At 57.0% G+C, this 23,531-nt stretch overlaps 5 protein-coding genes across 7 annotated transcripts; 2 read left to right on the top strand and 3 right to left on the bottom strand.

Moving 5' to 3' along the window:
- The first annotated feature begins 1,288 nt into the window (after positions 1-1,288).
- LAMTOR4 (late endosomal/lysosomal adaptor, MAPK and MTOR activator 4) lies at positions 1,289-4,639 on the top strand. The gene is made up of 4 exons (XM_061208616.1): positions 1,289-1,398; positions 1,891-1,971; positions 3,823-3,940; positions 4,295-4,639. Exons 1-4 carry the CDS (start codon positions 1,396-1,398, stop codon positions 4,390-4,392), a joined length of 300 nt encoding a protein of 99 aa, XP_061064599.1. The 5' UTR covers positions 1,289-1,395; the 3' UTR covers positions 4,393-4,639.
- A 250-nt stretch (positions 4,640-4,889) lies between these two features.
- On the bottom strand, positions 4,890-9,318 carry TRAPPC14 (trafficking protein particle complex subunit 14). The gene is made up of 11 exons (XM_061210341.1): positions 8,687-9,318; positions 8,379-8,474; positions 8,144-8,273; positions 7,891-7,977; positions 7,620-7,740; positions 7,367-7,514; positions 7,154-7,236; positions 6,885-7,048; positions 6,195-6,349; positions 5,770-5,963; positions 4,890-5,658 (listed from the first exon to the last, which is right to left on the bottom strand). The coding sequence occupies exons 1-11, from the start codon at positions 9,092-9,094 to the stop codon at positions 5,505-5,507; spliced, it is 1,740 nt and encodes a 579-aa protein (XP_061066324.1). The 5' UTR covers positions 9,095-9,318; the 3' UTR covers positions 4,890-5,504.
- Positions 5,791-17,326, top strand: LOC133104504 (uncharacterized). 2 transcript variants are annotated; one of them, XR_009703596.1, is made up of 5 exons: positions 5,791-6,237; positions 8,471-9,433; positions 15,471-15,578; positions 15,711-15,825; positions 16,606-16,694. XR_009703596.1 is itself a non-coding variant. In XM_061210345.1 (4 exons), the coding sequence occupies exons 2-4, from the start codon at positions 9,093-9,095 to the stop codon at positions 17,293-17,295; spliced, it is 471 nt and encodes a 156-aa protein (XP_061066328.1). In that variant the 5' UTR covers positions 5,791-6,237; positions 8,471-9,092; the 3' UTR covers positions 17,296-17,326. The 2 variants fall into 2 exon arrangements, 1 of the variants encoding a protein (XP_061066328.1); XM_061210345.1 differs by lacking the exons at positions 15,711-15,825; positions 16,606-16,694 and adding an exon at positions 17,274-17,326.
- On the bottom strand, positions 9,561-15,260 carry GAL3ST4 (galactose-3-O-sulfotransferase 4). Of its 2 annotated transcripts, XM_061210344.1 has the most exons (4): positions 15,177-15,260; positions 13,730-13,831; positions 13,245-13,548; positions 9,561-10,997 (listed from the first exon to the last, which is right to left on the bottom strand). In XM_061210344.1, the coding sequence occupies exons 2-4, from the start codon at positions 13,825-13,827 to the stop codon at positions 9,975-9,977; spliced, it is 1,425 nt and encodes a 474-aa protein (XP_061066327.1). In that variant the 5' UTR covers positions 13,828-13,831; positions 15,177-15,260; the 3' UTR covers positions 9,561-9,974. The 2 variants fall into 2 exon arrangements, with proteins under 2 accessions (XP_061066327.1, XP_061066326.1); XM_061210343.1 differs by lacking the exon at positions 15,177-15,260 and having other exon boundaries at positions 13,730-13,916.
- On the bottom strand, positions 16,306-22,301 carry GPC2 (glypican 2). The gene is made up of 10 exons (XM_061210342.1): positions 21,989-22,301; positions 21,171-21,329; positions 20,526-20,848; positions 19,623-19,703; positions 18,745-18,907; positions 18,364-18,494; positions 18,003-18,152; positions 17,774-17,913; positions 17,502-17,677; positions 16,306-16,716 (listed from the first exon to the last, which is right to left on the bottom strand). The coding sequence occupies exons 1-10, from the start codon at positions 22,152-22,154 to the stop codon at positions 16,469-16,471; spliced, it is 1,737 nt and encodes a 578-aa protein (XP_061066325.1). The 5' UTR covers positions 22,155-22,301; the 3' UTR covers positions 16,306-16,468.
- Positions 22,302-23,531: the final 1,230 nt, after the last annotated feature.

Below are 23,531 nucleotides of genomic sequence, written 5' to 3'. Positions count from 1 at the left end.
TACAATTCAGTGGTTTTCATTACATTCACAAGGTTGTGCAACCATCATCACTCTATAATTCCAGAACATTTTCATCACCCAAAAAGAATCTTCACACCCATTAGAGTCACTCCCCATTTCCCCCTCCACTCAGCTCCTGGCAACCACTAATCTGCTTTCTGTCTCTATGGATTTGCCCAGTGTAGACATCTCACATAAATACAACCAGACAATATGTGGCCTTGTGTGTCTGATTTCTTTCACTTAGCATAATGTTTTCAATGTTTATCCATGTTGTAGCATAGATCAGTACTTGATTCCTTTCTATGGCTGGATAATATTCCACTGTATGAACATGCCACATTTCATTTATCCAGTCTTCAGTTTATGGATATTTAGGTTGTTTCCATTTCGGGGCTATTATCAATAATGCTGTTAAAAACATTTGTGTACAAGTTTTGTGTGAATGTATGTTTTCAATCCTCTTAGGTATGTATTTAGGAGTGGAATTTTTAGGTCATATTTAACTTTTCTACATCTAATTTTCATTTATAAATATAGTAACTCTATATTTAACTTTTAGAGGAACCGTCAATCTGTTTCCCACAGCAACTGCACCATTTTACATTCTTGCCAGCAATGTATGAGGGCTCCAATTTCTCCACATCCTCATCAAGTATTTACTGTTTTATTACTACTTATCATTTTCCCTCACGCACATTAATATTGCAGCAGGCCTAAAAACTATTTAAATTAAAACAAAATTTCTATGACACTCATATATTTAAAAATGACTCCAAGGTCATTTTCTAATTATTCCTGGCAGAGAATATTCAGTATTGCAGCTGCCTTGGCTAGCGAGGATCAATGCACCATCACACCGTTTCTTACAGAATCCCGGGACAAAAAACCATTTTGGGAACAAATTCCTGTCTTAGAGAGCTGCCCGCAGTAGGCACAAGAGTAGCATTTGAATAGCTCTTCATCTGCATTTTACGTTTTTTTCCTCTATTCTCTCACTGTCCCACTGCGGGCGGTCTAGCCCTAGGTGGAACCCGGGCCGCCTGTGTGCGCAGGCGCAAACCCTTAGCCCACCCTCCTCCCTCCGGCCCCGCCCCCCCGGCCCGCCCCTCCGCCGACATGCCCCCCCATCTAGGCGCTTTGGGGCTGAGGGAAGAGGAGATGAATGTTAAAGAGGGTCTGCGGCCAATCCGCGTGCGTCTCCGGGAAGCGGCGCTCCACACTGGCAGAGTAAGTCTGATGACGTAGCCACTCTCCAATCCGCATTCTGGGGGCGGGACTCAAGTCGGGCGGTGCAAGGCAGGAGGAGGAGACCGCCGGGTGGAATCACGTCACCTGGGACTGGAGCCGGAAGCTACGTCTGGCAGTGAGCGCCCCCCAGCACCTAAGGCTGCGATGGTGAGTGAGGACGCATGCGCGGGACTACGCGCCGGGGGTTCGGTGTCCCTGCCCCCCCATCTCTTTGGTCGCCCAGTCCTGAGCCTGCACTCCGCCCACACCTCCTATCCGCCCCGGGACCGAGAGGGAATGGAGATGGAGGGGTGGCGACGTAGAGGGCTGAGCAGGGGTCGGTGGGAGGGTGTGTAGAGGCTGGGGAGTAATCTGAGGGGGAACGGCGGGCCACAGGTGGAACTGGAGACCGGGCTGAGGGGAGTTGTCCGTGGGGTAGCAAAGGTGGGGTGTGGAAGGCCGGTGGAGCCCAGGGGCAGAGAGTGAGGACTGACGGAGGCTCAGGAAGATCAGTGTTGAAGGCCATGTAGAGGGAAGAGGGTCTGGAAGGGCCCTGGCTGGGGAAAGAGGCCTGGGGGGCCATAGTCAAGAGAGAGACTTGGGTTTGCCAAGGGCTGTCCTCTTAGCCTGCTGCTCACTGATTGCATCTTTACCCACTAGACTTCTGCACTGACCCAGGGGCTGGAGCGAATCCCAGACCAGCTCGGCTACCTGGTGCTGAGTGAAGGCGCAGTGCTGGCGGTGCGTTCTGGAAAAGGGGGGGGGGGTCCTCCAATACACATTGCCCGATGATGCCTTCTAACGTTGCCCAGTTTAGCCTGATTTGTCTCTGTTCTTGATCTTTACCTGGTGCCATGCCTGGCATATAGGAATTAAATTCAGGAATTAAATCAATTAATCTACCTCTGGAATCTTAGTCCTGTAACTGTTTTGAGGTAAAAGAGGTTTACTGACTTTACCAAAGTCAGACTAGTTACAGGTTTGTTGATAACTGACATTACCTGAGTTATTCTTGAGTATGTCTTTATTTGGTATTTATTGAAGAGGCTTGGTATTTTGTTTTGCAGTACAATATAGTGTCAGCTCTCTAGAAGTTTTCAATCTAGCTAGAGAGACAAGGCTTAAGGTTAAAAGTTCAAAGTATTGCACGTGGTAAAGGTAACTGAAGGAGTCCAGAGAGTGAAGGATTCAGCCCTTCGTGTTATAACTTGTGTTTTGGCAAGGAAACTTTCTTGGAAGAGGCAAGAATTCAGCTGGCCTTAAAAGATGGATGGTTGTGAACAGGCAGAAAAGAAAGAGCATATTCAGGGCTGGGAGGTGGACATATTTGCAGGAGTGTGACATCAGCCTGTCTGAATTGCTGGTGGGTTTATGTTGAAAAGATTTGGAAATGTTTGAGTGAAGAAGAGGATATGGTAAGGAAAGATCTGATTGTGGAGGACTTTCAAGGCTGGGTTAACACCTGTGGATTAATCTTGGGGGGTGATAGGAGCTTTGAAGGGTTTTTGAACAGAAACATGAGCTGATGAAGTGATTGAGCGGAATTGTTCTATTAGGTGTAAAGATGAGCCGGAAGGGGCGGGATTCAGAAGCAGGGATGCTGTTGCCGAAATCTAGGTATGAAACAGCTGGTGGCAATGAGAAGGAGCAAGGAGAGAAGAGATTTTTAAAGGAAGAATCAATATGTCTTCGTAATGACTAGAGATAGGTAATAGAGGAGATAACTTTTCCATGCTGTAAGACTTTGAACTCAAGCCTAGCATGATGGTGCCTTAACAAACAGGGACTTAAGAAAAGAAGTTGATTGGGGAGGGGGAGAGGTAAGGGGAATTTTGGTGGCTCAACTTTAAACACTGAGTTTGATATAGAATAATAGCAATTAAATATATAACGCTAGGAGTTATTCTAAGCATCTTGCTAATATGCTCTCGTAAGCCTCACAACAAGCCCATAAGATAGGTATTGTTGTCCCCAGTTTACAGATGAGGTAACTGAGGTACAGAAAGTCCAAGAGAGCAAAGGGTGCTGAATTTGACTCAGTGGGAGGCCCATATTGAGGAGGTAGGAAGAGGAAGTTGAGATCATCACGAGAAAAGAGGAAGCCCAGGCCACTGTGACATCATTACCCAAGGGCTAGGTAGTAGGAAGGGGTTCAGGGACAAAGGGGATGTTTATGTTTCAGATTCTGCAGACAGGGCAACAAACGGGAAGACTGAGGAAAAGATGGCACCTGGAACAAGTCTGTGGTGGGTGGGCACTGATGTTTGAGAATGTGGTTTTATCAAATAAGTGGGAACAGGGAGAGAAATCAAGATTCAGGGATTAGGAAAACAGCATCAGTAAAGAAATGGATGAGAGTCACTGCTACCCGGGAGGAAGCCCGGTATTTTAAGGATGACAAACAGGATGGCATCAAGAGGGGCAACAACGTCACAGGGCAGTTTTTAGGTGGGTCTTTCCAAAACCGGGGGTGACCTTCGGGTATTGGAAAGTGGAGGCAGGTTACAAGTGCTAGAGCCAAAGTGTCCTTGGAATTTTCTCCCAATTCTGTTCCCTAATTCCTGCCATCCTCCCTCCTCTGTCTCCATGCAGTCATCTGGGGATCTAGAGAATGACGAGCAGGCAGCCAGCGCCATCTCTGAGCTGGTCAGCACGGCCTGCGGTTTCCGGCTGCACCACAGCATGAACGTACCCTTCAAGCGCCTGTCGGGTGAGCCCCTGGCCCTGGTGACGGTGTTGGGGGGAGCTGCTCCCCGAGGCTTCTCTTCTCAGGGAAAAGCACCTGTCTCCTACCAGCCGCCCACCACCTCCCTGGGGTCCCTGGTTCTGGCCACTCTGTTCCCCTTGGTATTCACCCCTGCATCAGAATTATGAGAAAGCAAGAGAAGGAAGGGGATTTAATGGAGACCTCCCATCTTCAAATCTCTGAGCTTGGAACTGTCAAATTTCTTTGGCTTTGGAGCCCAGCCAGTTTGTGTGTGACCCCCAGGGAGGCCTTCGCACCCCACTAACTCTCTGCTCCCTTCCCTCTCCCGGGGCGGGGGAAGGTGTGTCTCCCCTCCAGTGGTCTTTGGAGAACACACGCTGCTGGTGACCGTGTCGGGACAGAGGGTGTTTGTGGTGAAGAGGCAGAACCGAGGCCGGGAGCCCCTTGACGTGTGAGCCTGCCAGAGGGCGAGGGGCAGAGGTGGATGGGGCCGTGAGCCTCTGTGATGAGGAAGACGCAAACCTCCCCCCGCCTCTCTCTTGATTGCCATTAGAACTAAGGCTGTCTGCTCACCCACTTCCCCACCCCTACCGGGAAGGGCAGAGGCTTGGGGACTCTGTACTATGTTAAGGAGAGTGAGGGCGAGGGGACCTCCCTCTCCTCACCTTCCCTCCTAATAAACGTGAGTCTGATGTTCCCAGGCCCAGGGATGTGTCGTGTGTATTGGGGGAGGAGGGTCACACCCCATGTGTCTTCCAGCTTCTAGGGCCTCAGCCCAGAGGAGTGGAGCAAGGCCACCTCTAGACATCTAAAACTGGGACTCAGAAGAAAACAAAAGGGGTGAAGGGAGCTGAGGGGAGCTACTTGGTGTACATGCTGAAGGGAATCTTTCTGAGCCCCTGGGTCTCTGCTCCTGCCACCAACACACAAAGAGCAGTCATTCTTCTCCCTCCTGAACAGGCATTTAATAGTCTTATTTCAGTTGGAAGCAGTAGTTGGAGAATAAGTTACAGGAACAGACAAACCAAAAAAAAAAAAACCCCCAAAACCAAAAAACCCCACATAAAGTGCTTCAGACTGCAAAAGTAAACATGAGGGCGAGGGGAGGCCACCGAGCTCTCTCCCCTGACCTGAGACAGGAGGGTCATGTCATTGTCGGGTCCCTTTACCATCACCACCCTCTGATCTCAGCCCTGCGGGTGGGAGGGAGGGAGGGAATGTCAGAGGCAGGGAAGACAACTTAAAGGAACGAGGAAAACACTTTGTAAACTTAGAACCAGGGTGCAAGGCAGGGGGCAAGGGAGCTCCTGGAGCCCTTGCCTTGGCCGAGGGGTGGGGCCAGCCCCCCCAGGAGGTCCGGGAAATACTGTTGGCTTCACACCACAGCCATCCCTGTCCGTTTCACAGCTTCTTCCCTCGTCCCTCATCAGCAGACACAGACAGGCGGCCCTGCAGGGCCTCCTCACCCTCGGTGGGAGGCATCCCAGGGGAGGCACAGCCTGGAGGGAGCACTGCTCCGGGGGCTGTTGATTTCCAGGAGTGTGAGAGGGAGGAGAGCCGGACGGTGCTACTTGACGGGCTCCACCACCAGGACCTTGCACTCGCGCTTGGCGATCTTGTCCAGAGAGAGCACAGCCTTGTCCGGGGGCAGGTAGAGGGGGCGACCGACAGGGGAGGCCACGGGGGGCGTGATGGCCCTGCGCTCCATCACGCTGCCCGACCTGGGGGAAGGCAGAGGCTATGAGCTCTGGTTGGACCCAGGGCCCCTTCCTGCTCCCTCTCCAACTCCGGCCTGTACCAAGTCAACTGGCACCCCTCCTGTGGTTCCGTACCTCATGAGGTGGCTGCGGGAGGGCTGTTGGTGGGAGAAGGACTGAGAGCGGCCCAGGCTCGCCTGGTGCCTCTCGACCAAGTCCCGGACGGCAGGGCTGCTGGGGCTGCTCTTGCGAGAGAGAGGCCGGGCCTCGGGCGGAGGGTGGGACACGCTGGCGGTGAACTGCAGCTTCAGTTTCATGTGCTGGCTCAGCTGGGGTAGGGAGACATGGATCAGCCACCCAGCTCGGCTTCCAGGCCCCCGACCTCCTTTCAGGTCATCTTCCCCACTTGACAGGCCGAAGTCGGATCTAAATTCCACCTTCCCTCCGCGCGGCTTTGTAGCACCACCCATTATGCTTCAGCCACAGAAGCCAGCGGCCCTGACTCCTTCCACCTGACGCTCTGCCTCACCCAGCACACAGCCTGGCCCCCACCAGCCCACCTCGAAGAGCCCCGTCCTCAGAGCCTGGAAGGCCACACTGAAGGTGAGCGCGCTGCCCTTCCGGGAAAAGCCGAGGTTGTTGAGGGGTGTATAGCAGACGATGGAGTCCAGGGCTGCCTGCATGGCCCGGCGCTCCTCCTCACACAGCTGCTTTCCTGGGGGGCAGAAACGGGGGCTGGGAAACACATCTGTATGGTGTTCCTCAGTTTGCAGAGGGCGTTCACGAGCCCAGTCTTGTTCGATCCTCAGAGCCACTCTGTGGAGTAAACTGAGTATACGCTATTGTTTGCTGAATTTTATAAATGACGATAGCTAATACTGTGTATTGAGATCTATTCTAACCACTTCACATAATATCAACTCACTAAGTCGCTGTAACAGCCCCACGAGGTATTATTATCTCCGTTTGAGAGATGAGAAATCTGAGGCTCAGAGAGGTTAAGTAACCTACCAGAGGTCACACAGCTAAGAAGTGGGAGAGGGACAAGTCAAACATACCAGGGAGCCCAGCTCCAGTGTCAAGGCCCTTAAAATCACTCTGCCCCGCGGCCTCTCTAAACTCTCCACTGTGACACCATGGAGACCACCCCGGTTCAGAGCCGAAGCAGCCGGCCACAGTCACCCATCTCTGTGACTGCTTCCCTTCCCCTCCCCTCCTTCGGGACAAGGTTAGGCTTGGCAGCCACCTACCAGCCTGGGCGTGCTCTGGGGTCCACACGAGCCTCACAGCAAGGAAGTCTTGGAGATTGTTGAGCAGCGTATAGGTGACAGTGAAACGCTCGTAGGTCCGAACAGGCGACTCACAAGAAGCAGTCATCACAAAGCACGGGCGGTCCAGGCGGATGCTGGGCAGGCTAGAAGCAGTGAGAGAGAGAGGGAAGCAGGATGTGTGTGTCTCGAAACAAAGATAAACAGGATGGTGCCCAGGGGGGGCCGGGAGGGGTGTCCCACAAACTCACCGGTAGTGGGTATAGATGCTCTGGGTAAAGGGCAGCTTCGGCGTGGACCACTGAACCACAGCGATCAGGGGAACTTCTAGGCCCTGCCAGAGGGACAAAGGGAAACATCACATGTATCAGAGGTTCCCTCTCCCCTTAGTCAATCCCCTGGCCTCTTCCTCCCACTGCATTTTCTCACCCTTTCTCCTGAACACACCAGTCCCTTATGCTCACCTCCTTGGCCCCTGGAGGGGGCTGCTCACCCCCTCTGAGCTGGAACAGGAAGTTGTGTTCCTCCAGAGCACTAAGCAGGCAGGGGAAGCAGCCAGAGGTACCAGGGAGTCGGCAGAAGGAGCCCATGGAGACTTCCCCAGATTGGTGACTAGTTCAGAAGAAAGGGACCAGAGCTGGATCTTTCCACACCAGAGCTCTCGGCCCTGCCCCCATCCCCACCACTGTGCGGCCCTGCCCCTCCCCAGGACCTCACCAGACATTGTCTACCAGCAGCACAGAGCCATCGGGCATGACAGGCAGATAACTGGCATTGAAGTTTGGGAGAATGCGGATATCCCAGATGGAAATTTCCTCCTGGGAGGAGCCGTTCAGCACTGTCGGAGGGAACCAGCTCAGCTCAGAGTATCTGGACCCCCTGGACCCCACCTTTATCCCCCCTAAAATGGATCTATCCCCACCAGAGTAACTGACACCCAGTCAGTGCCCTTGCTGCTCCCCAAGACCTGAGCCGCCAATCTGCTCACCCTTGAGCACCGTCAAGTGTTTTCCAGCCACAGTGAACTGGCGGCATTTCAGAACCGGAGGGGGCAGCAGAGTCAGCAGGGTGCTCACTGCAGGAGGGGGCGGAGGCAAGAGATGACGGGCTGGGTGAGCCTCATTCCAACCCACAGTTCTAATCTTGCTCTTCTCTCCAGCTTGGGCACTTGCCAGTATCACCCCTCCACTGTCCCCCAAATTCCAGACTCCAGCATTTCCTCTCTGCATTCTCCTCCCCACCTTGGGCCTTGAAAGCGCTCTGCTCGCCCCGGAAGGTCTCCCCAGGAGATCGGGTCTGCAGCAAGCGCAGGTAGCCTTGATCTCTGACCTCTGGTGCCTCAACCTCCCGCTTCCACACGGTCACTACAATCTGAGCACAGGGGACACAGGACCACAGTCGAGAGGAGAGACACACGGCCAGCCTCAGAAAGGGCGTCTGAATTAGGACAACAGCTCCACCCCGTGCCAGCCTTACCTTGGCCTTAGGTGTCCCTGGGGGCAGTCTATCCAGTGAAACGGTGAGTGGGAAGATGACCTCATCTGTGGACACAATTGGTTCCTCCACAGGCAGCTGGGTTGTGGAAAGGGTGAAGAGGTCAGAAGAGTCAAGGCCGCCCGCAGCGCCAACGTTCCCTTTAAGATCTGCGGTACGTGGTTCTCGCCCTCCCCTCTCCTCACCCGTCATCGGCCTCCCGCTTCCCTCCAGCGTCCCTCTCCCCTCCGGTCTTTGGAGCCCAGCAGACCGCCCCTCCGCCCTGTGCCGTGTCGCCCCGAGCTCCTCACCGTGGTCGCTCCCCCTGAGGTAGCAGGGCCCGGACCGTGGGTGAGGAGGGGGCTGCAGCCTCGAAACAACCCCCCACCACCAGGGTCCCCGCCCCCCGGGGGTTCGGGATCCTGGTCGCCGGAGCCACCGCCCACGGGCGCCCCTCCGGCGCTGACCGAGGCCAGGGCGGCCAGCGCGGTCGCCAGTTCTGCCCAGGCCCCTCGGGAGCCCAAGCCCGGGCCGCCTCCGGCGCCGGACCCCACGCCGCCCCGGCAGCGCAGCACCAGCAGGAAGCGGACAGTCTCCCCCAGGTAGAGGTGGTTGCGCCGGGGCAGCGCCCGGTACCGGCCCGGGTCCCCCGCCAGCTCCGCGCGTGGCGGCAGCGGCACGGCCGGGAAGTACATCGAGTAGTCGCACTGGGACTCCATGGGCGGCGAGGGCGGCGCGGGCCGGGGAGCGAGGTGGGCCGTGGCCGGCGGAGGGCGAGGGGGCCGCTGGGGTGGGCCCGGGGAGCCCCGAGCCCCGACCGGTGCTGCGCGCGGCCGGACCGGCCCGACAGACCAGCCGGGGCCGGGAACCGGGGCAACGAGCCCGGAACCGAGACCCCGTGGGGCCGGAACCGGGGTGCTGGGCCGAATGACTGGAGAGACACCGGAAGCGGAAGGGAAGGGGCGTGGCCCCGGAGGCGCCGCAATTTGTGGGCGACCGGATTTTGGACAAGAGGAGCGGCGTGTGCCTGTGGTTAGGCTGCTGCACGAAGGGTTTAGGTGAGACTGCAGACAGACCCCTTTTTTAGAGAAGAACTATGAAAAGAACCCCCTCCAACCCCGTTTCTCCCAGGAAGATGCTTCGTCCCCTTCCCTTCCGCCCTATATAGAGCAGGTCAAAGTTTCAAATTATTTATTCATTCAACAAACGTTTCATAGTGAAATGAGTATAGCCCAGTAACAAATATTTCATAGAGAGGTGGACGCATTATTCCGATCCCTTGTGTCCCAAACAATCTCTGCCGTACTCCATGGTTTGCTCCTCCAGGGGGGCTTTGAGAGTGCTGTTTGGACCTGGGGGGCGGGTGGCGAGGTGCTGGAAAGGGAAAGGGGCAAGATGGGGGGAGGATGCTTCTAGGACTAGGATTCCTCGTCACAGGCTGGAGGACGTGGGGCCCACATCCGTGCAAAGTTCCACTGGTCCTTTGGGGAGCAGACATGGTCTCTGGGGGAAGCAGAAAGGGCATCTGGCTGCCTCACACTCATCACTGTGCCCCTGTGGCTCAGCTGCTTTTCAGCCTAAGACTTAGTGGTCTGATGCCTAGGGGGAGGGTAGCCTTGAAGTCTTGAGGGGCACAGAGACTGCTGGGGGGAACTGCTTGGCATCTAGCTTGTCCTTGTACTGTAGCTCAGGGGTAGCCAGGCGCCCACACTCCTCCTGGTCTTGGAGGCTCAGGCCACTCCGAAGCACGTAACCCAAAACCTTACCTGACCCAAACTGGAAAGGGCGGAACCGCCGGTCAGTGATGTACTTGGGGTCTAAAGCCTCTCCCCCCACCAGACAGTGTTTAGCCAGGGCCTCTCGGCGAGCCCGGAGCGCCGCCACAGCACTGTCCAGCCGGCTCTGGCCGTATTGCTTTATCCGGGCCCACAGGCTGCGGTTGAAGTGAACATAGAGAGCCCAGTCCAGGTTGTTCCAGGCTCGGGCCCGTGCAGACAGCTGCCTGTCCTCAGCAGTCAGTCCCCAATCGCCGACAGCACTTCCGCCCTGCCCACCTCCAGCCTGAGCGTTGTGCATGAAGCCCACCACATCATCTAGACCCCAGCACAGGGCATCGGCCAGCAGGACCAATGACTCGTCAAAGTACTCGGCCACCAAGACCAGGTCAAAGACAGAGTCCAGCCAGGCCAGATTCCACTGGATGAAGGATGAAGACCCCAAATCTAAAGAGGCAGAGCTGGACGTCTGGCTGTGACCATCAGCAACAGTGGGAACGGGATGGAAAAGAGCATTGGGATCCAAGGTGTGAGCTCGCGGGCCAACACCAGAAGGCAGCTGTGGCGGGTTGGGATCTCTGGGGGGATGAGGATTCCCTCTCTTGGTCCTCATCTCTGGGGGAAAAGGGAGGCCAAAGTCAAACCATAGCAAGTTGCGTGCATAGTGGTCCCCACGGGCCCCGGGCTGGTAGAAGGCTCGGGGATTGTCCAGGAAGGCAGCCAAGGATGGTGATTTGCGGAAAGCCGATGACGTGGATTTATAGTAGGAGAAGGCAGAGCGGGCCAGAGCCGCTGGGTCTCGGACAATGGAAAAGAAGAAGCTGTCAGAAGGCATGACCTGAAGTACCTGCAGAGAAGAGGAAACAGACATAGGAAGAGAGAACTAGGCCAGGAAGAAACTAAGAGCAAACCCAGTGCCCACTGATCCCCCAGCCTCCTCCAACCTCCTTCTGACAGCTCTGCTGGGAACCCCCAGCTTCCTTCACCAGCTACATAGATCTTGGGTAAGGTACTTAACATCTCTGAGACTCAATTTGCTTATCTGCAAAACGGGGATCCATCATACCTTCCTTCCCAAGTGATTATGGAGGTTACATGAGATAAGGATAGGAAGGAACCTGGAACATGGGAAGCTCCTGGAGAACATTAACTTCCTTGGGCCTTTCTGTCTGCCTTGGTCAGTAACACTTCTAGGAATCAAGCTTTGTGTTCACTTCTCCAACAAAAACCTAAGTGCCTACCCTGGGACTCTTTGTCACAACTCCAAGAAAGGAGCTGGCCTCAGGCCTCCTCAGGAGGATCACTGGCAGCAAATAGGGAGGAGACAGAGCAGTCGTAACGCTGTCTCAGGTATAGGCATCAGGTGGGCAGGCCAAGCCCAGGATGGCCGAAGGACAGGGCACTCCTGGGGCTCCTTGGCATCTTGCAGAGCAAGAGACACCCCTGGAATGGGCACTGGGGAGCCATGGCCACTCGGTAGGGTGCTGCTCTGAGGCCTGGGATGTGTGATCCCACTTCTTGGCAAGAAGGAAGGTGGGAATTGGGCTGAGCCACACCCTGGCGTGGTCCTGCAGGCAGATCCATGCCAGCACCCAGCTCTGGGGCTCCTTGAAGGGTTTCCGCCTCTGAACGTGACCTCTGTCATTGAACCTGACTCCCTGACGAGTCTTCCAGTCTGCTCTGCCGATGTGGGCATGCCTGCAGGGCGAGCCTGTGAGCTGTATGCCTCTTTGAAGGCATAGGGGAACAGTGCAGAGAACGGTCTGTGGCATCAGATGGACCTGGAATAAAATCCCAATTCAGCCATTTACCAACCGCGTAACTTTGGGCAGGTTATCGAACTTCTCAGAGCCTTCTCAGAGCCTCCATCAGTAAATCTGGGTTAACACTTACCTTGAAGGATGTGGAAGTGTGGGGAACATGGGAGGTAGTGAGGGGTGGTGACGATCATCCTAAACTCCAGAGGAACCTGCCTCAGTGATCGCTGCCCTCGCCTCACTCCCAGCAGTGCCCCCTCGCTTCCCATTAGATCACATTTATGCTGCTCAGCTGCTTTCTCCAGCTCCAGCTCCAACAGGACTACCTTTGCAGCCACCACTGAAGTTCTACCACCTATGCACGCACACACACCACTGACACCATGTCTTTAAGATGTTCTGCTCTAAGAACACCTGATATTTTCCTTACTACAAAGTCATGTCCACCCTTTCCTATAAAACCCACCTCTCCACAAAGCCCCACCTCTTTTGATGAATATTCTCCCCACAGTTCCAAATACAAACTCACATACACACGCACACAGTCCACAGAAGGCGCTTTGACTTTGGAGCAGCTGGGCCTGGGTTCAAATGCTAGCTCTGTCGCTTTCCGTTAACAGAGGCCTGTCAGCCTCTCTGAGATTCAGCCTCCTCATCTGTGTAGTGGAGACACTTATAATGCCTTCCTGGCAAGATGATGGTAAGATGACTACCCAGCACCCAAGAAGTATTCAGTGAAAGTTCGCTCTTTCCCTGTATGTGTTCATTTGCCCATTGATTTTCTTCCTCCAAGAGGCTCGTGTGTGTGTGTGTGTGTACGGATGACCTGTGAGTACGTGCACTCATCTCCTCCTTTAGAACTGAGGCTCCGGGGGTTGGGGGTGGGGCTGGGACTGGGGCTTGGCATGTAGCTATTCCTCAAAATCTGGCAGATGTGGTGAGGGGAGTGAGATGCAGACAGGTCAGAAGGCAGTGACTGCGCAGGGCCCTGGTAGTGCCAGTGGAAGGGGTCAGGAAGGGCCAGGGCACCTGGAGGGAGGGTTGGGGTGGGGTCAGAGTTGGCGGGACACTGATGCCAGCAGGATAAATTGGTCAAGGAGAGAGACTGCAGTAAACTCTAGATGGGAGAGGGCAGAACTTCGGCTGCCAGAAAATTCTGAGGGAGGAACAGCTGAGGAGGGGGCAGCAGGACTCACCTTTGTGGCCCCCATGCCCAACTCTTGGGTGAGGGGATGCCTGGGGAGCCTCCAGGCCTGGGGTCTCCTCCCCTGGTGGTCTTGGCTACAGGCATGAGCCCATCTCTCACCAGTCCTGCCCACCCCCTCGACACTCCTCACCTCTTTCAGGTTGAACCTCATGTGATGACAGAGGATGTGGAAGGGGGGCTGGGTGCCTCCACCCTGAGGGCGGTAGCCTTTGACCCGAGAGGCCTGGAAAAGCTTTGGGTAGCCGAACTGGTAGCGGGCGGGGAGGGCGAAGCGCAGCCCGTGTCGGTCCCCGTAGCGGTGAAGTAGACTCAGCACAGAGCTGCTCCCGGATTTATGCGTCTTCAGGAACACAAGTCGCTGCCGTGGCAGGCAGGATGGAACAGCTGGTCTTGGGGTTGAGGCCCAGGACTGTCGGAGCTGCAGGCCAGGTAGCCTGGGGAGAGACGGGAGGGGAAGTGTCCTGTCCCTCACCAGCAGGTGGATGGGTGTCTTGTGGAGCAAGGACGAGGGCGTGGAGCGTCCTCTGAGTCCCCAAGAGTCACAGCCCCAGGTGGGATGGGGAGGAGCAAGTGGGGGGGGCATCTGTGGGGCGTTGGGACAAGATGGGAACTCACCTCCTCTGGAAGGGACCCCCCCAGAGCTGGAGGGCAAATCCGATGGTCATGAAGACTCCCAGAGCCACTCCCAGGCTCCGAGACCCCCAGAGGCGCATGGTCCTGGTAGGAGACAGAGGGCCCATGTGGCACAGGGAAGGGTGACACTAGAGAGGGACAGGGCAAGGGCCAGGCACAGAGGCAGAGACAGCTTGAGACAGCCGTGCAGCCGCGGAAGGCGCCGGTTCGAGTTCGGGGGTTCATTCCCCAGGTCTGCTCGCAGCCCTGGTTGAGTCTGCCCCCTGAGTTAGCAGATTTTTGCCTCTGTCAGCGTCTAGAAGGGAAACGAGGGGGAAGGAGGAGAGTCTAAGGAGGGGGTAGAGCCTTCTCCCCTGCTGCTGCTGCAGCTGAGACCTCATTCCGGGCAGGGGGGCAGCAGAGGGGGGAGCCCTCTCTACACCCAGATCTTCTAGGTGCCCCACGACTGCTTCTCTGCTGTCAGCCTGCAGCTCCCTCCAACCCCCACTGACAGTTCCTCACTGAGCCCCAGGGATTTGGAAGGGAAGGGGAAAAGGATCAGACCAGTCCGCTCAGACCAGTGAAACGGACATCACCAGGCCCCTGACCACCTCCTCTGCCCCTCTGTCTGTGACAAGTTGGGCTGAAGAGCCCCATTCTGAGGCTGAGAGGAGAAGCCATAAGGAGGGAATGAGGGCCAGACAGGACACCAGCTTAGGAACCCAGGGAGGTGAAACCACAGGAGCAACTTTGTAAAGAATAAGAGTCGACCAGCTCATCTAAGCTCAGGTATGCTTTCCCTCTCGGCGCCAGGCAGAGCCCAGTGTGTGAGAGGGCCTGGGGGGTGTAGGGTTGTTTAGGAAGCCCAGACCCCAGATCCCGCACACCCCCATTCCCACTTTCCAACCCCAGCAGTGCACCCAGAGGGGATTGAGAGGGTGGGGCTGGAGAGAGACTCCGCGACACAGAGACAAAACCCGAATGCCAAGCTTCAGAATTCCTTCCCAGGCCCCAGCTTCCCAATCTACTGGGAGTCCAAACCTGCCCCTTCAATTCCAACCCGCAGCCCCTCCACCAAGCCCCGACGGCCCCCTTCCAGGACGAGCCCGGAGCGACCCCAGGCAGAGAACCCACACTTGCCACCTAGAGACCCGCCCCCTCTGGCATCATCCCCCAATTTCCTCCCCCAACCCAGCCTCCAGGATCCAGCCCCGCACCGGACTCCCTCCTGTGTCCAGATTTCTTCTATTCCTTCCATCCATCCCGGTCTCCTCCCATTACCCCCGATTCCAGCCCGCAGTTCCCTCCAGCTTTGGTGACTGCTCAGTCAGTTGCCAGCCCTGGGTCGGCTCCCTCTGGGGTTCTCTCTATGAAACCCCCCAAGTCTCCTCCCATAAACTCTATAGAGTCCCTCCACTGGCTGAGGCCTCAGCTTCACATGCCCACTCACCAGGCCACCTGAGGAGCAGCAGGGAAATCGGGGTCTGGCCCTCCCGCCTGCTCCAGCCACCGCCCGGTTCCTCGCTCGGCTCAACTTTCCCCATAAACTTTCTCAGTGCCCAGGCTCCTCCCCCTCCCTCCCTTTGTCCCGCCAGTCTCTGCAGCTGATTCGGCTTTGATCGTGTCTCCGGGTCTCTCCCTCCCTGCACCTTTCCCTCTCCTTCAGGGCACCCAGCCTGCCATTGGAAGACACCAGTTCTACCCTCCTTTGGCACTTAGGAATCAATTATGCTTTTTCTTTCAGCTTTCTGCAGAACAAAAGACTCATTCAGGCGACCAAAGGAAAGAAGGAAAGAAGAAAGGAGAATAACAGACAAGAGTTGAAAGCAGACATTGTCGAGGACATGACAAGGTAGCCAGAGGCTGACACAGAGAACTGGGGCCCCGACCCTGAAGGCAGGGTCAGTGGTGTGGTAATATTAACGGTGGCTTGGGTCCAGAAGAGTTTTGCAGTCCCCTCCCCGCAATTCTCCCCATTTTGCAGATGAAGGTGCTCAGACCCAGAGGGTGGACAGCTTGCCCAAACTCAATCCCAGGGGACAGGTTCCAAGATAAGCAGGCAGAAATGAACTGCTGGTCACAGAGGCTCTGGGCTAAAGGTACAGAAAGTCACACATAGGGTCCAATAAATTAGCCATTTATTTATAGAATAAACATTGAGTCGAACACTGAAACATGAAATGGGGAAGCTTGTGAAGGATGTGGCGGATGGCAGAGGCCATGAGATATGCTTTTTTTTTTCTTCTTTTTTCTAGTTTAAGAAAGTGATACTGAAAAAACTCGATAGAACCCAGACCCATAGATCCTGACATCCTAGTCCCCTGTCCTGCACCCCACAAGCACCCAGCTTTGTCTGTTTCTGAGACCGGGTGCCCCCACCCATCCCCACCTTCAACTTCCTTCAACCTCCCCCCAACTCTAAAACTCCTCCCTTTTTCTCTGTTGGGGCTCACCACCAGCCTAACCATAGAGGCTGGGTTAGAGAGACCACACCTCCTTCCTAAATAAATACCCCCGGCCCCTCCTCCCCAGACACCAAATGAAAAAATAAATATTGTGAACACCCACCCCCACCCCAACCCACCATTGGAAATCTCCTGGATTTGGGGCCCCAGCAATTCACCCAAAAAAGTCCCTTCTCTACCCTCTCTGCAGCCCCCTTCGACTCCTCCCCAGACCCAGCAGAGGGGGGAGGAGGGGACGGGCCACGAACCCTTCTGATGCCAGGGCACCCCTCCCCAGTTATCGAGGTCCAAGCAGGGCCAGGGCTGAGAGGAAGAGAATGAGGAGGGGTTGGGTGTGAAAACTGACAGACGTCCCTCCAGTCCTGCTCTTGTCTTGGCTGTGGCGGATAATGACACCTCCTCCTTTGCCCCCAGCACCATCCCTTCGAGGAGGGCGAGGAGGCCGGGCCGGGGGGGCCACAGCTGCTGCCCCAGCCATCCAGTCATCCGCATAGTGCTGTCCCTCTCCAGAGCCGCTAGCGTCCTCTGCAGGGAGGGGGAGGATCGGAAACAGACAGGGATGGCAAAGAGAGGTATCGGGAGACACGAGAGAGAAAGAGCCACAGGCAGCGGGAAAGAGAACTCGAGATAAAAACAGTGAAAGGGGAGGGGTGGAGGAGCAGGCAGGGTGAGAAGAGGGAGAAAGCGAATGACAGGAAGGTGAGGAGAGAGATCAGACACATGAGAATGAGAGAAGGCAACGAGAGACAGGAAGAGACAACGAGACAGACAAAAAAGAGACAGATGGAGAGAGAGGATAAACAGGAAAAGACAGAGAAAACAGACGTACGCAGAAGCAGCGAGCAGACGGGAAGGGGGGGAGGAGAGACAAAGAAAGAGACAGACAGTGGGAGAGAGAAAAAAAATGGATGTCAGTGCCTTGCTTCCCTGTCAAATTCTACTTTGGGGAGCCAGCCCCATGGCGCCCGCACCCCACTTCCCCACCTCCCGGGATTGCTCGCCCTCCTCAGTCTCCCCCAACCCATTGCCCACTCTTAGGAGCTTCCCACCGTTCTGTAAGAGTGTTTTGGTGTCTCCCCCAGGGAACCATGGACTCAAGGATAGAGACCCTGTCATTGGTGCTCTACCCCCTACCTTTGAGTAAAGCGCTCAATACGTGCGTGTAAAACGTGTGAGTCAATGAATGGATAGTAACCGAGAGACGCCAGGGGAGGGACTACAGAAAGGAGGGGGCCGGGCTGCGGGTTGGCCCGGGTCCAATCGCGGAAAGCCGGGCGGAGCGAGGCCCTCGCGGCGGCCCGGGGCCTCACCCCAGTCCTCCAGCTCCAGGTCGCGTCCCAGGGCGGCCGCCTTCATCCTGGTCGTGGCCGCCCGGAGCTGCAGCCGCCGCCTCCGCGTCTGGAGGTCGGGGCTCGAGGCTTCCGCATCCAGCTCTGGGTTGTCGATCTGCCCGGCCTGGGGACCCCCGACCACGGGCGACAGGTACCTGCGAGCAGAGCAGCCCCGGAGGCTCCCGCCCCGCCCCGCCCACGGAGTCCGCCTCGCCCGCCCGCCGCCGCCGCCGCCGCCGCCCGGCTCTCACCGGCCCCGCCCAGCTCCGGTCCAGCAGGGCGCCGCCTCCTGGGAGAGGTCCGCAGCTACGCGGGGGTCCCCGCACACTGTCAGGGGCAGCCCGGCCCAGAAGCCCCTCACCCGGCCCAGCCGCTCGCGGAGCTCCCACACCTGGACGCAAAGAGAGCCCGGGAGGAGCTGGTGCGCGCGCCCCCCGCCCCCCGCCGCACCTGCGCCCCCGCCTGCCGCCCGCCACTCACCAGCCGGGGCAGGCTGGCGCCTGCAGCCGTCGTGGGCCGCTCCTCCTCCGCCGCCGCCGCCGACCAGAGCCGGCCCACCTCCTCCCGGGGGGCTGGGGCACGGCGGGCGCGGGCCGGCGCCGGCTGGGGGCTCCCGCATTCCTGGAACACCTGCGGCACCGGGAAGAGACCCCACAGACAGTCGTCCCGCGGTAAAAACCACACTCCAATACTCCAATCGCCCCCGACACCCCAGTTTATCCAGAGGCCCTACAGTGTCTCCCTGACACCCCGCACTGTACCCCCAGCCCGGGGCCTCCCCCTCCACCCTTCTCTCTCCGGTCCTCCCGCCAACTCCCACTCTTCTCGTGGCCCCCTGTACCTGGGCTGACAGCCCCACGCTGTTTTCCTGCAGATGCATCAAACCCTCCGCGATCTTCACCCCGATGGACTGTGCTGCTAGCTCAAAGGAAAAGGGGCCCTGGATCTTCTCGGCCAGGAACAGGAGACCATCTTGAAAGAGGGAAAGAAAGAGAAAGGGTGAAATGAGGGGACATCCAGGGAGATACTCAATGAAGTAGGATGTTCCCGCAAATCCTGACCCCGGCCTTGGAGGGAAGCAGCAGGTCTTAGATGGGGGAAACTGACATGAGAAGAGCCGCTCCTCATCCTCTCCCCTCAGTACCGCTTAACACTCCCTCCCTGGTCCACCCTGCCCACCCCCACACAGACAGCCCTCCCAGGCTTTCGTGAATCCCCTCACCCAGATAGGCCCCCCAGTCAGGATCCAGTCCCTGGCTGCCGATACAGCCGTGGGCCACGTTGAGGCAGAAGCCCCGGCAGGGTGGCAGCGAGGGGACCCCCCGACAAAGGGGGCAGCCTGTCAGACGCATCACAGCCCGCTTGCAGCCTTCGGACAGCGGCATCTGGGAGCAGAGAGCAGGCCTGTGTCATCCACACTTGGCTGCCCTCAGCCAAGCCCGGTGCTGGGCACAGAGAGAAATCAAATACCCCACCCCACCCTTCCCAGGCTCTGAACATTTAGGACTGATGACCCCGTGTGGCAGCAGGAGTGACCCCAGGACTGCCACAGATCAGAGGAGGGAGGCTCCTAGGGGCCAGGTTGCAGATGCTGCTTCTTGGGAGAGATGGGGCAGTGAGGGATCTGAGAAAAGGTTCAAGGACAAGAGTGAGCCCATCGTGGTTGGGGAGAGAGGAGAATGAGGATGCAGGAAGTAAGGCTGGGAGGTCAGGGAGAGAATGAGCGGTCGAGAGAGGGCCTTGAAGGCCAAGCCAGGAATCTGGCCTCCAGTAGCAGGGAAGCGGGAGCCACTGAGTGGTCCTGGAGAAAACCAGGAGGGCCAGTACTCCAATCTCAGAGATGCTATGGAGATGAGCAGGCCCCTAGAGGCTGGCAGGGGGTAAGAGTCATCAGAGGGTCAGAGGTGGGAGGAGATCATGGGTCATGACACAAGGGAGACTCCAGCCTTCCTGATTTACCCTGGGATGCCAGGGCTTCAAGGCTGATATGGGAAGGCCCCAGGCCTCTCCTGCCAGCTGGCACCGGACTCTTCTTCATGGGACCTCTCCTACTTCTTGTCTCCCTCCCTGGGCCCTGCCCATACTCAGGCTCCCTCTAACCTTAAGCGTTTCGCTGACCACATCTCTTCCGGTCTCCAGGCCCTGGATAAACGCCCGGGCAGCCACCAGGGCCCGGGTTATCTGGGGGAGGGGAAAGAAGGTGAGAAAAACCACAGGACTGTTGAGGGTCAGTCAACACTGGGACCAAGAGACTGCACCAAGGGGATGAGCAGGGGGGTGAGATTTGTAGGGTTATCTTGGGGTGGTTAGGAGTGTCAGGTGGTCTCGGGAGGCAGGTTCAAGAGGATCAAAGGAATCACAGTCTAGAAGGACCAAGGGGAACTGGGCTTGGGAAGAGGTGGAGGGATTACATTTTACAGGGCTTGGAGAGAGAGGGGCTTGTATCAGAACAAACACTGAACCCGAAGCCAGGAGACCTGGGTGTGAAACATAGCTCTACCACTTATTGGCTGTGAGACCTTAACCTCTGGGAAGTTCAGTTTCCTCATCTGTAAAATAGGAATGCTAATATCTACCTCCTAGAGTTATGATGGTAATTAAATGAGAGACTATAAATGAAAATCCTTCTTAAATATTAAGTGTCTAATTCACAGTTAGTTGAACCAGAGGAAGCCAAGGTATTGGGATTAGGGAGGAGTTGGCAGAAAGGTGGGGTGGGGGGAGGCAAGAGCAGGTGAGTGGGTCAGCAACTTGTGTAAACTAGGACACAGAAAGGGGGGCCATCCAATTAAAGGAGACCAAGGAGCACTGGGTCAGGCAGAGATGACGGGCTCAAGATAGGGGTCACCAGGTCAGACATGGCTGCCATGCAGCATAGAGGGATCACCAGGTCAGGGGTGACTGGGGCATGGAAAGGGGGTCATTGGGCTGGAGGTGAGTAGTACATACTTCAGAGGTCACTAGGTCAAAGGTGGCTGAAGCTCAGGCCTTGGGGCCCCTCACCTGCAGGCGGAGGCGGCGGGGTGAGTCCCCAAAAGGCTTCAGAGAGTCATCAGCAGAAGAGGCCAGGCGCGTGAGGCAGAACAGGTAGTCAGGGGAGAAGATGTACTGTGGGTGCAGCAGGGGGAACATTTTCTCCAGGAGCTGAGCCCAGAAATCCACCAAGGCATCATCTAACCCCTCACCGGACCTCTCATAGTAGTCCCGTAGCCGAGAGAACAGGCCACTGAACAAGGGGGTGTGCTGGGCATACAGGCGGCCGAAGGAGCGGTGGAAAAGCAGGGACAGGGAGTGCTCGGCTGATGAGAGCATCTCCCGAAAAACCTCTGTGGCAAGTGCAGAGAAAGGGGTGTGAGGTGGGGTGAGGCCAGAGAAGGACGGAAAAGTGAAAGGGCAGAGGCAGGAAGAGATGGGCATGGGGAGAGAAAAGAAAAGTGAGTCAGAAATTAAGCAACTCTTAGAGGTCTGGGCAAATTGGGGCTGGGGGTGGAGGGCAGGACCTTGAGAGAGCCTAGGGTGGGGATGCGGGGGCTAAGCCAGGGCCGGAGTGCCTTAGGGATAGAGTCAGGAGCGGGGACGGGATGCTTGCTCGGGTCATGAGCACAGAGAGGAGGTGTGAGGCCAGGTTTGGGGACGCCAGGTCCTCACCATCAAATCTTCTGTGCCGGGCAGCCAGTGTGTGAACCAAGAAGGAGCCGCTCTCTTCCACCAGGCCTCGGAAGGTGGCCTCAGTCTCCCAGGTCAGCTTCTGCTCTATCTCACTGGAACAGCAAGTGTACTCCTGGGGACAGATGCGGAGGTGCTCACCTGGACAGAGGAGACACGAAGGAATGGTGGGAAGTCGTGTCGTGAAATTCCTTCCTTCTCCTGCTGATCTCTGGGGGCCATCCTTTCTCTTTGAACTGTCTGGTTTCTTTTCTATTGTCTGCCACCTCATTCCCACCTGGCTCTACCCCCTTCTTATTGTCCCCTCACCCATCCCAAGTCCACTGCCACTAGCCATAGGATCAAATAAGGATGGGCCGATTTAGTGATCAGAGGGTCCTAGGTAGCCTGCCTAACATCGCACACCCCAGGCCTCTAAGGACTTACAGGATGGCTTCAATGGGAAGAATGGGGTTTGGAGGGGTGGGATTACCTGGTAAGAAAGAAAGTATTGTCATAGAAGGGGCTCATGGAAATAGCGAGGGGAACAAATTGGGCTGTGAATAAAGAAACACAGAGAGGGGTGCTAATTACTAGAAAGGGATTCCTGGGGTGGGGGTGGAGTAGAGAGCTATTATGTGAACAGGAGTGTTATTGTGATCCTGGTAAAGAAGTTCCGGAGGAGAAGAGACATTATTACTATGAGACGAAAAGATTATTATAACGGCCACTCTGAAAGGGAAGAGTTATTGTGAGATGGGGGGACCGGCCCCCGCCCCCTCCCTCGCCCCCAATTCTCTAGTCTTCCTCTTTCTCCTCACCTGAGATCAGGGCGGGAGGGAGTAGGCTTAAGCTATATCCCCGGGCCCCCAGGATCTGCCGGGTCTCAGTGCAACTCCGGGTGACCTTTGCCTCGATACCGGGTCCAGGACCAGGACCGGGACACAGAGGCAACAGGAGAAGCAGAAGAGATCGCAGCGCGTACATAGCTGCTGCCACTTTGGGACGGCAAAGTGGGTCCTAAGGAGGAAAGAAGAGCCGCCCGAACTCAGGAAGCCGGTTCTCTGAAGCGGGATCGCCCCGCCGGCCAGAGAAAGAGCGCGACCTCCGAAAACTGAACACGGAGCACGATTGCTGGACTAGGCGGCATCTGCCGAGACAATGGGAGCGGGAGCCGGACAGGAGGCGGGGCCCGGGGCGGGGTCCGGCCAATGATGGTAAGGAGCCGGCCTCAGGGGCGGGGTCAAGGGAGAAATTAAGCCAATGTACTGGGGAAGCTCGGCAGCGGGGCGGGACTCGGCAGGACTAAGGAGGCTGGGGGAAGGGCGTGGCCTTCCTCGGAGGCGCGGCTATTTGGTTCGCAAGGCGGGGCCTGGGTGGAACCCAGCCTGTGGCAGTTGAGAAGCCAGATTAAGGGAGCTCTTACTAGTGCAGTGTGAAGCCCGGCCAATGGAGGGGGAACTTGGGGGCAGAGGGGCGGGGCTGGGGCGGGGCCGGGAGGAGCCGAGTTAAAGCAGGTGGCCAGCGCGCCGGAGCCCACGTGACACGGCGGCACGCTGAAGAGCTCGTGGCCGCACGAGGCTGCCGGAGCGCCGTGACTGGAACGTGTTGAGCACGAGCTCGCACACGCCCAAGCCTCGCGACAATTTGCCCTCCCTGAGACGAGCCGTTGGGCTTGCGCCTGCGCACCGCACGGCTCGCGCCTTCCCGCGTTTTTCTGGATTCTTCTGCCACCAGAAGGGAAACGGCGGGCGCCCGTGCCGGACTGTTGGGCTGTGGCGGGGGAGGGTGACCACAGAGACCCGAGGGACCCGCGGTGGTGACTTTTCCTCAACGCTGCTCGGCCAGAAGTCGCTGTTCCGGGTTCAGACAGTGAGGCTCCTCTTTGACCCAGGCGGTCGCCCTTCCCCGCACTCTGGCCCTGAGAGAGGACTCTCCCTACTCCATACCCTCCTCCATAGAGGCCGGGAATCCCAGACCCAAAGGCTGATAGTCGCTCTCCTGAGCGGTTAGACGGCTCCTCCGCCCAAATAGCGTAGCCCAGCGTTGAGTAGAGATCACCTCTTCTGGAAAAATGGAGAATGCGAGCTTTCCGTGACTCCTTCAGTGTTTCCGGCCTGGTTCTGATGGCGCCTCTAGCCCCAAATCGTTAAGCGCGTCGCAGTCGGGTCCTTGAGGAGTCCCGTTCTAGCCTTGTAGAAATGGAAGTCTAGGTGCTTCTGTGAGGGGGGTTGGGGGGGGTTCTTGTTTCTCGTTTGCACCCTGTGAGCTGGTTTCCTTTCACGGGCAGTTGACTCCGAATCCTGGGGACAGGGGTGTGTTTTAAGCTGCCCTGGTGTGTGCCTTCCTCGGTGCTTGGGGAGT

The sequence above is a fragment of the Eubalaena glacialis genome, chromosome 13 (assembly GCF_028564815.1).
Source record: "Eubalaena glacialis isolate mEubGla1 chromosome 13, mEubGla1.1.hap2.+ XY, whole genome shotgun sequence".
In the NCBI taxonomy this organism is placed as follows: Eukaryota; Metazoa; Chordata; class Mammalia; order Artiodactyla; family Balaenidae; genus Eubalaena; species Eubalaena glacialis.
Note: the sequence above shows the minus strand (reverse complement) of the source record. Positions and strands in the feature narration are given on the sequence as shown.

Bases quoted from the DNA above. Each gene is read 5' to 3' on its own strand.
- GPC2 (XM_061210342.1), bottom strand. From the start codon at position 22,154: ATGTACGCGCTGCGATCTCTTCTGCTTCTCCTGTTGCCTCTGTGTCCC. The intron at 18,908-19,622 runs GTTAGAGGGAGC...CTCTGCTCCCAG, and splicing joins TGGTCAGCGAAACGCTTAAG to ATGCCGCTGTCCGAAGGCTG. The intron at 18,495-18,744 runs GTGAGGGGATTC...CCCTCTTTCAAG, and splicing joins TGACTGGGGGGCCTATCTGG to ATGGTCTCCTGTTCCTGGCC.
- LOC133104504 (XM_061210345.1), top strand. From the start codon at position 9,093: ATGGGCGGCGAGGGCGGCGCGGGCCGGGGAGCGAGGTGGGCCGTGGCC. The intron at 9,434-15,470 runs GTGAGACTGCAG...TTTTTCTTTCAG, and splicing joins CTGCTGCACGAAGGGTTTAG to CTTTCTGCAGAACAAAAGAC. The intron at 15,579-17,273 runs GTAGCCAGAGGC...TGTCTCCCCCAG, and splicing joins ATTGTCGAGGACATGACAAG to GGAACCATGGACTCAAGGAT.
- TRAPPC14 (XM_061210341.1), bottom strand. From the start codon at position 9,094: ATGGAGTCCCAGTGCGACTACTCGATGTACTTCCCGGCCGTGCCGCTG. The intron at 8,475-8,686 runs GTGAGGAGCTCG...TCCACAACCCAG, and splicing joins CCTCAGGGGGAGCGACCACG to CTGCCTGTGGAGGAACCAAT. The intron at 7,978-8,143 runs GTGGGGAGGAGA...CCCCTCCTGCAG, and splicing joins GAGCGCTTTCAAGGCCCAAG to TGAGCACCCTGCTGACTCTG.
- GAL3ST4 (XM_061210343.1), bottom strand. From the start codon at position 13,854: ATGGGCCCTCTGTCTCCTACCAGGACCATGCGCCTCTGGGGGTCTCGG. The intron at 13,549-13,729 runs GTGAGTTCCCAT...GTCTCTCCCCAG, and splicing joins GGGGGTCCCTTCCAGAGGAG to GCTACCTGGCCTGCAGCTCC. The intron at 10,998-13,244 runs GTGAGGAGTGTC...TCTTCTCTGCAG, and splicing joins TGAGGTTCAACCTGAAAGAG to GTACTTCAGGTCATGCCTTC.
- LAMTOR4 (XM_061208616.1), top strand. The intron at 1,972-3,822 runs GTGCGTTCTGGA...GTCTCCATGCAG, and splicing joins GTGAAGGCGCAGTGCTGGCG to TCATCTGGGGATCTAGAGAA. The intron at 3,941-4,294 runs GTGAGCCCCTGG...TCTCCCCTCCAG, and splicing joins ACCCTTCAAGCGCCTGTCGG to TGGTCTTTGGAGAACACACG.